The sequence below is a fragment of the Erythrolamprus reginae genome, unplaced genomic scaffold (genome assembly GCF_031021105.1).
Source record: "Erythrolamprus reginae isolate rEryReg1 unplaced genomic scaffold, rEryReg1.hap1 H_3, whole genome shotgun sequence".
Taxonomy (NCBI): Eukaryota; Metazoa; Chordata; class Lepidosauria; order Squamata; family Dipsadidae; genus Erythrolamprus; species Erythrolamprus reginae.
In genome coordinates this window covers 1,020,001-1,032,306 of record NW_027248484.1, presented here as the reverse complement: position 1 = coordinate 1,032,306, position 12,306 = coordinate 1,020,001, and the positions used below count along the sequence as shown (strand labels likewise).

The window sequence follows — 12,306 nt, the reverse complement described above, 5'->3', positions numbered from 1 at the left end:
TTTATAATAAGGGTTTTTTAGTTGTTTTTATTAATTGGATTGTTCATGTTGTTTTACCACTGTTGTTAGCCGCCCCAAGTCTGCGGAGAGGGGTGGCATACAAATCCAATAAATAATAATAATAAATAACTCCCAGAATTCCTGTGATAGCACGATTGGCTTTGGAATTCTGGGGGTTGAAATCCATAAGTCATAGAAGAACCAACTTTGGCCACCCCTGTTCTAGAGTGTTTATGTCCGAAATGCAGTGTGGGATCCAGACAGAACCCACAATTCCCTCCTAGAATCCACCTTCAAAAAGTCTTAATTTAAAGTCAGTGCTTATTTGTACACAGACTATCATTAAGTGTTGTATCTTTAGATTCTTGACGAACGTAACTCTTCTTTTATGTACGCTGAGAGCATGTGCACCAAGACAAATTCCCTGTGTGTCCAATCACACTTGGCCAATTTTTTTTTTTTTAAAATATCTATTCCAGTGTCTCCAAATGCTGCGTATTCCAATTCTTCCTTCCAAATGCTATGGATCTTCTCACTCCTGAGACATTGTTGGGCTCCAGTTCCCATTGTCCCCACCTGACACAACCCATGGTTTTCGGTAAGGGGAAGCCTCATCAATCATCTCTAGAAGATCGCCCACTTCTCGACCCTGAGTTAGAAGAATCCAGGAAAGTCCTACCCCTCTGTTAGACCTTTTCAGCTAAAACAGCTTCAGAATTTGATCAGGTTGATGAACATTGCAGTGATGGAGAGGGAAGGAGAGAGGTTTCTTCACCAGGAAGTCATGACCGAACAAGACCTCTGCAAAGAACCTTTCTCTTGGTAGCTACCACCATAATTATGCAGATGATAGAAATCGCACATGGTCTATGACAGGGGTAAGCACATCGGCTCTTCTATGACTTGTGGACTTCAACTCCCAGAATCCCTGAGCTACCATGATTGGCTTTGGAATTCTGGGAGTTGAAGTCCACAAGTCATAGAAGAGCCGGCTTTGCCTACCCCTGATTTAGCTGGTCAGAAGGATGCAATGGGAGAATATTTAGATAATGAATTAAAGGGGAGGGATAAAATGGCAGGAGCGAGCATCCAGTGGACTGTATTAAAAAAGGCCATCTTAAAAGCCACTGGACTGTATGTAAGACAAATAACTAAAGGTAAAAGGAAAAAGAAACCGCTATGGTTTAGCAATGATGTAAGGGCTATAGTCAATGAAAAAAAGGCTGCCTATAGGAGGTATAAAGAGTCTGGAAGTATAGCTGATAGGGAGGTATATAAAATGAGACAGAAAGAGGCGAAACAGATAATATATGCTGCTAAAGCCTCAAAAGAGGAAGAAATTGCCAAATCTGTAAAGAAGGGGGATAAAACCTTCTTCAGATATATTAGTGATAAGAAGAAGAAAAACTGCGGCATCACGAAGCTTAGTACCGGGAATAATACATGCATTAATGGGAATAAGGAGATCGCTGACCATTTCAATAGCTACTTCTGTTCAGTTTTCTCAAAAGACACCTTACAAAATAATACTATAGAGGGATATAGCATTGCTTCCAGCTGTACGGATTCAGCTCCAGTGATCTTAGAAGCCGATGTCTTAGAAGAACTTGAACGATTAAAGATAAATAAGGCAATGGGTCCAGATGGCATCCACCCCAGAGTTCTTAAAGAACTCAGATCTGTCATTACTACCCCCCTGACTGATTTGTTTAACCAATCCTTGTTAACAGGAGAAGTTCCTGAGGATTGGAGAATGGCCAGTGTTGTGCCTATTCACAAGAAGGGCAGTAGAGAAGAAGCTGGTAACTACAGGCCAGTTAGCTTGACATCAGTTGTAGTTAAAATGATGGAGACTCTACTCAAAAAGAGGATAAATCAGCACCTAAAAAACAATAACTTATTGGACCCAAATCAGCATGGCTTTACTGAAGGCAAATCATGTCAGACTAATCTCATTGATTTCTTTGACTATGTCACAAAGGTGTTGGATGAAGGTGGTGCCATGGATATTGCCTACCTGGACTTCAGCAAAGCCTTTGATACGGTTCCACATAAAGAGCTGATAGATAAATTAGTGAAGATTGGACTTAATCCCTGGATAGTTCAATGGATTTGCAGCTGGCTGAAGCGTAGACATCAGAGAGTTATTGTTAATGGCGAGTATTCTGAGCAGAGTCAGGTTACAAGCGGTGTGCCACAAGGGTCTGTTCTGGGTCCTATTCTTTTTAATATGTTTGTGAGTGACATAGGGGAAGGTTTGGTAGGGAAGGTTTGCCTATTTGCCGATGACTCTAAAGTGTGCAATAGGGTTGATATTCCTGGAGGCGTCTGTAATATGGTAAATGATTTAGCTTTACTAGATAAATGGTCTAAGCAATGGAAACTGCAGTTTAATGTTTCCAAATGTAAAATAATGCACTTGGGGAAAAGGAATCCTCAATCTGAGTATTGTATTGGCAGTTCAGTGTTGGCAAATACTTCAAAAGAAAAGGATTTAGGGGTAGTGATTTCTGACAGTCTCAAAATGGGTGAACAGTGCAGTCAGGCGGTAGGGAAAGCAAGTAGGATGCTTGGCTGCATAGCTAGAGGTATAACAAGCAGGAAGAGGGAGATTATGATCCCATTATATAGAATGCTGGTGAGACCACATCTGGAATACTGTGTTCAGTTCTGGAGACCTCACCTACAAAAAGATATTGACAAAATTGAACGGGTCCAAAGACGGGCTACAAGAATGGTGGAAGGTCTTAAGCATAAAACGTATCAGGAAAGACTGAATGAACTCAATCTGTATAGTCTGGAGGACAGAAGGAAAAGAGGGGACATGATCGAAACATTTAAATATATTAAAGGGTTAAATAAGGTCCAGGAGGAAAGTGTTTTTAATAGGAAAGTGAACACAAGAACAAGGGGACACAATCTGAAGTTAGTTGGGGGAAAGATCAAAAGCAACATGAGAAAATATTATTTTACTGAAAGAGTAGTAGATCCTTGGAACAAACTTCCAGCAGACGTGGTAGATAAATCCACAGTAACTGAATTTAAACATGCCTGGGATAAACATATATCCATCCTAAGATAAAATACAGAAAATAGTATAAGGGCAGACTAGATGGACCATGAGGTCTTTTTCTGCCGTCAGACTTCTATGTTTCTATGTTTCTAAAAATAGATCCCAGGACCTGAGGATACTGCAGCCGCCACAAATATGTGCCAGTTGCTAAACGTCCAGAATTTTGATCACGTGATTCATGGGGGATGTTGCAATGGTTGTCTGAACATCAGTGAAGGGTTACCAGCTCCTGACGCTATGTGTCTCCAGTGGGAACACACGCACCTCCATTTTTTCTACCGGAATGCCGTCCTCCACCGTCCATGTAGGAACACAATGCAGGTGAAAAATTGCCGTAAGATACTTTTTTTCATACTCTGAATGGTCCCTAACTGAATCCTTGTCAATCAAGGCTGACCTCTTACAATCCAATTCCGATGTATGGCTGCGATTTGAATTTGTTTGATTGATTTTTAATATATTGGGTTTTTTTCGCTTATGTAGTTTTTAATTACAGTGGTACCTCTACCAAAGAATGCCTCTACTTAAGAACTTTTCTAGATAAGAACCGGGTGTTCAAGATTATTTTTGCCTCTTCTCAAGAATCATTTTCCACTTACAAACCTGAGCATCCGAAACTGTAACCGGAAAAGGCAGGGAGAAGCCTCCGTGGGTCCTCTCTAGGAATCTCCTGGAAGGAAACACGGACGGAAAAGGCAGGGAGAAGCCACCGTGGGGCCTCTCTAGGAATCTCCTGGGAGGAAACAAGGACGGAAAAGGCAGGGAGAAGCCTCTGTGGGGCCTCTCTAGGAATCTCCTGGGAGGAAACAGGGCCAGAAAAGGCGGGGAGAAGCCTCTGTGGGGCCTTTCTAGGAATCTCCTGGGAGGAAACAAGGCCGGAAAAGGCAGGGAGAAGCCTCCGTGGGGCCTCTCTAGGAATCTCCTGGGAGGAAACAAGAACGGAAAAGGCAGGGAGAAGCCTCCGTGGGGCCTCTCTAGGAATCTCCTGGGAGGTAACAGGGCCGGAAAAGGCAGGGAGAAACCTCCATGGGGCCCCTCTAGGAATCTCCTGGGAGGAAACAAGGACGGAAAAGGCAGGGAGAAGCCTCTGTGGGGCCTCTCTAGGAATCTCCTGGGAGGAAACAAGGACGGAAAAGGCAGGGAGAAGCCTCTGTGGGGCCTCTCTAGGAATCTCCTGGGAGGAAACAGGGCCAGAAAAGGCGGGGAGAAGCCTCTGTGGGGCCTCTCTAGGAATCTCCTGGGAGGAAACAAGGCTGGAAAAGGCAGGGAGAAGCGTCCGTGGGGCCTCTCTAGGAATCTCCTGGGAGGAAACAGGGCCACCACCCTCCCTGTGGTTTTATTATTATTATTATTTATTAGATTTGTATGCCGTCCCTCTCCGTAGACTCGGGGCGGCTCACAACGATAAAAAAGACAATGTAAGAACAAATCTAATAATTTAAAAAACACTAAAAACCCCATTATTAAAAGCAAGCATACACACAAACATACCATGTATAAACTGTATAGGCCCGGGGGAGATGTCTCAGTTCCCCCATCGCACACATTATTTGCTTTTACATTGATTCCTATGGGAAAAATTGCTTCTACTTACAAACTTTTCTACTTAAGAACCTGGTCACCGAACGAATTAAGTTTGTAAATTGAGATACCATTGTAATTAGATTTGTCTCTATATTCACAGTTTTATGTTTTATGCTGTGAGCTGCCCCGAGTCTTCGGAGAGGGGCGGCATACAAATCTAATTAATAATAATAATAATATTAATAATAATAATAATAATAATAATAGTAACAGTAACAGTAATAGTAATAATATTCTATTCCTTCCCAAGACTCAGAAGTCTTTCTGAAACATGACAAATCTGGAATTATTAAAAAGCTTAAAATATTCTATTACCGCCCGCCTCGGTTCTGCATGAGGACAGCTGAGAGATCCCCAAGGCAGCAGATTCCTCCAGCTGCTGCAGCCCATTCAAAGGCCACTTTTGTTTCTGGAAACCTTAGAAAGGATTACTAAGGATGAGACTGAACCAGCTGTTTCACACCACGCAAAGCACTTTGGGTCTAAAAAAAAAAAACATTGGCCAACGAGGGCCTTCCAAAATAAATCCACTATTGCGAACCGGCAGCTGGATCGACTGGATTAATGTAGAAAAAGAAAAAAAAACATTGCCCTTTAAATAAAAAATAATAAGGCATGATTTTTTAGAAAGTTTTGGAAGGGTGAAAACAATTCAGGGGTGAAGCATAAGATCAAATGTTTGTTACAGGGACAAAATACTGTTAAGAGGAAGAGAGTTTTGATGCAATCTGCATTTTGGCTGAAAGCCGATCTGGATATTCGATACCCATCATCAGTCTTAGAAGGGGGGGAGGAGGAGGAGGACGAGGACGAGGAGGAGGAGGACGAGGAGGGAGAGGAGGAGGAGGAGGAGGGGGGAGAGAAGGAGGGAGAGAAAGAGGAGGAGAAGGAGGAGGGGGAGGGAGAGAAGGAGGAGGGAGAGGAGGAGAAGGAGGAGGAGGAGGAGGAGGACGAGGAGGAGGAGGAGGAGGAGGGAGAGGAGGAGGAGGAGGAGGGGGGAGAGAAGGAGGGAGAGAAAGAGGAGGAGAAGGAGGAGGGGGAGGGAGAGAAGGAGGAGGGAGAGGAGGAGAAGGAGGAGGAGGAGGAGGGGAAGAGTGTGGGTCCTTGGTGCTTTCTAAGCTTGGTTGTTTTCTTGCAGATACATTTTATTACAGGACCAGATTATCTCAGGGACCGCCTTCTGCTGCACGAATCCCAGCGACCAGTTAGGTCCCACAGAGTTGGCCTTCTCCGGGTCCCGTCAACTAAACAATGTCGCTTGGCGGGGCCCAGGGGAAGAGCCTTCTCTGTGGCGGCCCCGACCCTTTGGAACCAACTCCCCCCAGATATCAGAGTTGCCCCCACCCTCCTTGCCTTTCGTAAGCTCCTTAAAACCCACCTCTGCCGCCAGGCATGCGGGAACTGAGATCCTCTTTCCCCCTAGGCCTTTACAATTCTATGCATGGTATGTCTGTATGTATGTTTGGTTTTTATATTAATGGGTTTTTAATAGTTTTTAGTATTGGATTATTATTGTATGCTGTTTTTATTATTGCTGTTAGCCGCCCCGAGTCTCCGGAGAGGGGCGGCATACAAATCCAATAAATAATAATAATAATAATAATAATAATAATAATACCTAAAAAGGTTACATCATCAGTCCTAGAAGGGAGTTAGGTTTGCAGAGAAGTGGAAGAAGAGGAGGAGAAGGAGGAGGAGGAAGGGGAAGAGGAAGGGGAAGGGGAAGGAGAAGGAGAAGGAGAAGAAGAGGAGGAGTATCCTTGGTGCTCTCCGAACGTGGGTATTTTCTTGCTGATGTTTCATTACCCAACAAGGTTACATCATCAGTCCCAGAAAGGAGTTAGTAATAGCAGTAGTATTTAGACTTATATACCCTCTCTAAGTGGTTTACAGAGAGTCAGCCTATTGCCCCCAACAATCTGGGTCCTCCTTTGACCCACCTTGGAAGGACGGAAGGCTGAGTCAACCTTGAGCCTACTGAGATTCGATCTGGTGCTTCCTGGGCATGGTTGTTTTCTTGCTGATGTTTCATTACCCAACAAGGTTACACTATCACTCTTAGAAGGGAGTTGAGTTTATAAAGAGGAGGAGGAGGAGGAGGAGGAAGAGGAGGAGGAGGACTGTGGTGTGGCTTGGTGCTCTGTGAGCTTGGTTATTTTCTTGAACAGGTTTCATGGCCAAACTAAGTCATCAGGCTAACATCTCAGATCCCATCATACCTTCTCTCATTGTCGTCAAGGTGAGCGAAGAGGACGTTCTTCGAGATGGCCTTGGCTAAGGCTGTCATAGTCTTATAGTCCTTTGGAATAACCTGGAATGGAAAAGGGAGGAGAGAAGCCAAAGTTAGGAGTGAGCAGAACTCCAAAGGATTAGTAGGAGATCGGCCAAGGCTCCTGTTATAATCTTTGTAGGAGAGCCATGTTAATGTACAACAGGGTCCCCAAACTTGGCATCTTTAGGACTTGTGGACTTTAACTCCCAGAAGTTGGGGTCAGTTGGGGGAAAGATCAAAAGCCACGTGAGAAAATATTATTTGACTGAAAGAGTAGTAGATCCTTGGAACAAACTTCCAGCAGACGTGGTAGATAAATCCACAGGAACTGAATCTAAACATGCCTGGGATAAACATATATCCACCCTAAGATAAAATACAGGAAATAGTATAAGGGCAGACTAGATGGACCATGAGGTCTTTTTCTGCCATCAGTCTTCTATGTTTCTATGTTTCTAAGTCCACAGGTCTCAAAGTTGCCAAGTTTGAAGACCTCTGATTTAGACTACGGTAATTAAAGAAAATCAAATCTCATCACCGGCTCAAGGTTGACTCAGCCTTCCATCCTTCCGAGGTGGGTCAAATGAGGACCCAGATTGTGGGGGCAATAGGCTGGCTCTGTTTAAAAAGTGCTATTGCTAACATGTTGTAAGCCGCCCTGAGTCTAAGGAGAAGGGCAGCATAAAAATCAAATGAAGGAATGAATGAATGAATAAATAAATAAATAAATAAATAAATAAATAAAAGCAATCACAAAGCAACTCCATAATTCCAGACCCGAGTTAATCTTCCAGAAATGGCTTTGTATGCAAACTTTGAATTGTGAAATTGCTTAATCTGAAATAAAAGACAACGGTCCCTCGAGCATCCAACAACATCTAGAAAATGCCGAATTAACTGATCGGGATTTCTTCTAACTGAATTGTACCAATGGTGCAAGCCAGAAGCAAATCAGAATTATCTTGTAAGGAGCATCTGATGGGAATGGTTTGTTTATTTTATTATAAAAGGCTGACTAGCAAATAATTCAGCATCTGGCAGAACTTAATATTATTTCTTCAAATGCATCTTAAGCAGGGCGATGCATTAATTATTGAACTCTGGGTGCTTGCCAGGTTTACTTCACTGAATCACTGGGACAGAATATAGATTTGATTTTTATATTAAAAATCAGGAGCGAACATCACAGGATCTGTTAATAAAATCCTTCAGAAAATAACGGCCATTTTTTGGATTCAACTGAGCTTTCTTGGGGCAGACGTTCTGGAGAGAATCTGGGTTCCCTTTTTTATATATATATATAAAAACACAAATTGATAAAATCTCAGCCCACTACTCAAAGGCTAAAAGAGGTTAAGAAAATTCTGCTTTCCTAAATAGCTGTCTTTTTGATGTATGGATGTGCCTTTAAGGCAATTTTTGGTTCCTGGAAGCTAACTGGAAAAAACCCTGCAGTTTCCTTGGTAAGGTTTTTCAGGGGTAGTTTGTCATTGCCCCCTTCCTAGGGCAGAGAGAGAAGGGCTGGTTCAAGGTCAACCAGCCGGCTTCATGCCTAAGGCAGGGCTAGAACTCACCATCTCCTGGTGATTGGCCCAAAGTCACCCAGCTAGCTTTCATGCCTAAAGCGGGAGTAGAACTCACCATCTCCTGGTGATTGGCCCAAAGTCACCCAGCTAGCTTTCATGCCTAAGGCGGGACTAGAACTCACCATCTCCTGCTGATTGGCCCAAAGTCACCCAGCTAGCTTTCATGCCTAAGGCGGGACTAGAACTCACCATCTCCTGGTGATTGGCCCAAAGTCACCCAACTAGCTTTCATGCCTAAGGCGGGACTAGAACTTACCATCTCCTGGTGATTGGCCCAAAGTCACCCAGCTGGCTTTCATGCCTAAGGCAGGACTAGAACTCACCATCTCCTGGTGATTGGCCCAAAGTCACCCAGCTAGCTTTCATGCCTAAGGCGGGACTAGAACTCACCATCTCCTGCTGATTGGCCCAAAGTCACCCAGCTAGCTTTCATGCCTAAGGCGGGACTAGAACTCACCATCTCCTGGTGATTGGCCCAAAGTCACCCAGCTAGCTTTCATGCCTAAGGCAGGACTAGAACTCACCATCTCCTGGTGATTGGCCCAAAGTCACCCAGCTAGCTTTCATGCCTAAGGCGGGACTAGAACTCACCATCTCCTGGTGATTGGCCCAAATTCACCCAGCTGGCTTTCATGCCTAAAGCGGGAGTAGAACTCACCATCTCCTGGTGATTGGCCCAAAGTCACCCAGCTGGCTTTCATGCCTAAAGCAGGACTAGAACTCACCATCTCCTGCTGATTGGCCCAAATTCACCCAGCTAGCTTTCATGCCTAAGGCGGGACTAGAACTCACCATCTCCTGGTGATTGGCCCAAAGTCACCCAGCTAGCTTTCATGCCTAAGGCAGGACTAGAACTCACCATCTCCTGGTGATTGGCCCAAAGTCACCCAGCTAGCTTTCATGCCTAAGGCGGGACTAGAACTCACCATCTCCTGCTGATTGGCCCAAAGTCACCCAGCTGGCTTTCATGCCTAAGGCGGGACTAGAACTCACCATCTCCTGGTGATTGGCCCAAAGTCACCCAGCTAGCTTTCATGCCTAAGGCGGGACTAGAACTCACCATCTCCTGCTGATTGGCCCAAAGTCACCCAGCTAGCTTTCATGCCTAAAACAGGACTAGAACTTATTGTCTCCTGGTGATTGGCCCAATAACAATATAGTGTTACCTTCCGGACATATGACACTGCGTCTTCCTCTGTGTAGACCTCAGCACTGACCCCTCCCCTTCGATGCCGCGCTTTGACCACCGGATTGGGTGGCGGAGGAGAAATTTCATCGTCATGAGAATCTGACTGCGAGCTGGATTTCTGCCAAGCCTGGATCTGTCTGCTTTCTTCCTGTTGGAAAGGAAAGAGAAAGTGGAGAAAAATGGGATGGACAGCAATACTACCAGGTGGATTGGCAACTGGCTGACCAACTGCACCCGGCGGGTAGTAGTAGTAGTAGTAGTAGTAGTAGTAGTAGTAGTAGTAGTAATAATAATAATAATAATAATAATGAGAAAGGGAAGGAGGAGGAGGAGGAGAAGAAGAAGAAGAAGAAGAAGAAGAAGAAGAAGAAGAAGAACACAAAGGAGAAGAAGGAGAAGAAGAGGAAGAGGAAGAAGAGGAAGAAGAGGAAGAAGAGGAAGAAGAAGAGGAAGAAGAAGAGGAAGAGGAAGAAGAAGAAGAAGAAGAAGAAGAACACAAAGGAGAAGAAGGAGAAGAAGAAGAAGAGGAAGAAGAGGAAGAAGAGGAAGAAGAGGAAGAAGAAGAGGAAGAAGAAGAGGAAGAGGAAGAAGAAGAAGAAAAACACAAAGGAGAAGGAGAAGGAGAAGAAGAGGAAGAAGAAGAGGAAGAAGAGGAAGAAGAAGAAGAAGAAGAAGAAGAAGAAGAAGAAGAAGAAGAAGAAGAAGAAGAAGAAGAAGAATGCAGCTGCGAGAGCTATCATGGGCTTCTCTAAGTATGCCCATGTCACACCAACACTCCGCAGTCTGCATTGGTTGCCGATCAGTTTCCGGTCCCAATTCAAAGTGTTGGTTATGACCTATAAAGCCCTTCATGGCATCGGACCAGATTATCTCCGGGACCGCCTTCTGCCGCACAAATCCCAGCAACCAGTTAGGTCCCACAGAGTGGGTCTCCTCCGGGTCCTGTCAACTAAACAATGTTGTTTGGCGGGACCCAGGGGAAGAGCCTTCTCTGTGGCGGCCCTGGCCCTCTGGAACCAGCTCCCCCCAGAGATTAGAATAGCCCCCACCCTCCTGGCCTTTCGTAAGCTCCTCAAAACCCACCTCTGCCGTCAGACATGGGGGAACTGAGATATTCTTTCCCCCTAGGCTTCTACAATTTATGTATGGTATGTTTGTATGTATGATTGGTTTTATAACAAGGGTTTTTAGCTGTTTTAGTATTGGATTGTCACATGCTGTTTTTATCACTGTTGTTAGCCGACCCGAGTCCACGAAGAGGGGCGGCATAAAAATCCAATAAATAAGTAAGTAAGTAAGTAAGTAAGTAAGTAAGTAAGTAAGTAAGTAAGTGAGTAAATACATACATACATACATACATACATACATACATACATACATCATCATCATCATCATCATCATCATCATCATAATAATATCAGGAAAGACTTCATGAACTCAATCTGTATAGTCTGGAGGACAGAAGGAAAAGGGGGGACATGATCGAAACATTTAAATATGTTAAAGGGTTAAATAAGGTTCAGGAAGGAAGTGTTTTTAATAGGAAAGTGAACCCAAGAACAAGGGGGCACAATCTGAAGTTACTTGGGGGAAAGATCAAAAGCAACGTGAGAAAATATTATTTTAATGAAAGAGTAGTAGATCCTTGGAACAAACTTCCAGCAGACGTGGTTGGTAAACCCACAGGAACTGAATTGAAACATGCCTGGGATAAACATAGATCCATCGTAAGATAAAAATACAGGAAATAGTGTAAGGGCAGACTAGATGGACCATGAGGTCTTTTTCTGCCGCCAGTCTTCTATGTTTCTATAATAACAATAACAATAATAATAATAATTGGTTCATCCGTCTTTGATATCCACGTTTTTCAGGCTCCGAGTTGTAATAACACTTCGTGATTGTGTGATTCTCTGACATTGAGAATTTCTGCCGCTTTTTGATTTGTAAGCTTTGTTTGTTTTGTTCCTGTAGCACCAAACTGGACTTCACAATACACTGTTGTCCCATTTGTGGTCATGCCCACCCCTCCCAAGGCTTTGACTGCTCTCATATTATATTGAGGAACTAATTTAAGAAAGGTGACTACTAAATAGAAGGCTGTGGAGGAAGAAATAGATCGGGTAACAATGGGCCAAATAGCAGACATGTGGTTAATTATCATCTTAATCATCTGGTCATATGAAGTCAGGAAATGACTTATGGTTTGCTCATCTGAAGTAATGAGAGAAATTAAGAAAAGCAAGTTACGTTGGAAGGGACCTTGGAGGTCTTCTAGTCCAACCTCCTGCTTAGGCAAGAAACCCTACAATGTCGTTTGGCGGGCCCCTGGGGAAGAGCCTTCTCTGTGGCGGCCCCAGCCCTCTGGAACCAACTCCCCCCAGAGATTATTTATTTATTTATTTATTTATTTATTTATTATTTAGATTTGTATGCCGCCCCTCTCCGAAGACTCGGGGCGGCTCACAACAAAATAGAACAAATCATAAATAATCAGAAAACTTTAAAATTTATACAAGATTTAAAAGAACCCCATAAACTAACAGACGCACACACAAACATACCATGCATAAATTAAACATGCCCGGGGGAGGTGTTTCAG

At 43.8% G+C, this 12,306-nt stretch overlaps 1 protein-coding gene across 1 annotated transcript in view; it reads right to left on the bottom strand.

Annotated features, from left to right (window-relative positions):
* The window catches only part of LOC139155570 (cAMP-dependent protein kinase type I-beta regulatory subunit), a 90,990-nt gene that overhangs the window by 69,150 nt on the left and 9,534 nt on the right, over positions 1-12,306 (bottom strand). The window contains exons 3-4 of the mRNA XM_070730757.1: positions 9,682-9,852; positions 6,877-6,968 (exon numbers count right to left, since the gene is read on the bottom strand). Coding sequence (XP_070586858.1) covers positions 6,877-6,968; positions 9,682-9,852 — 263 coding nt within the window. The remainder of the gene's footprint in view (positions 1-6,876; positions 6,969-9,681; positions 9,853-12,306) is intronic.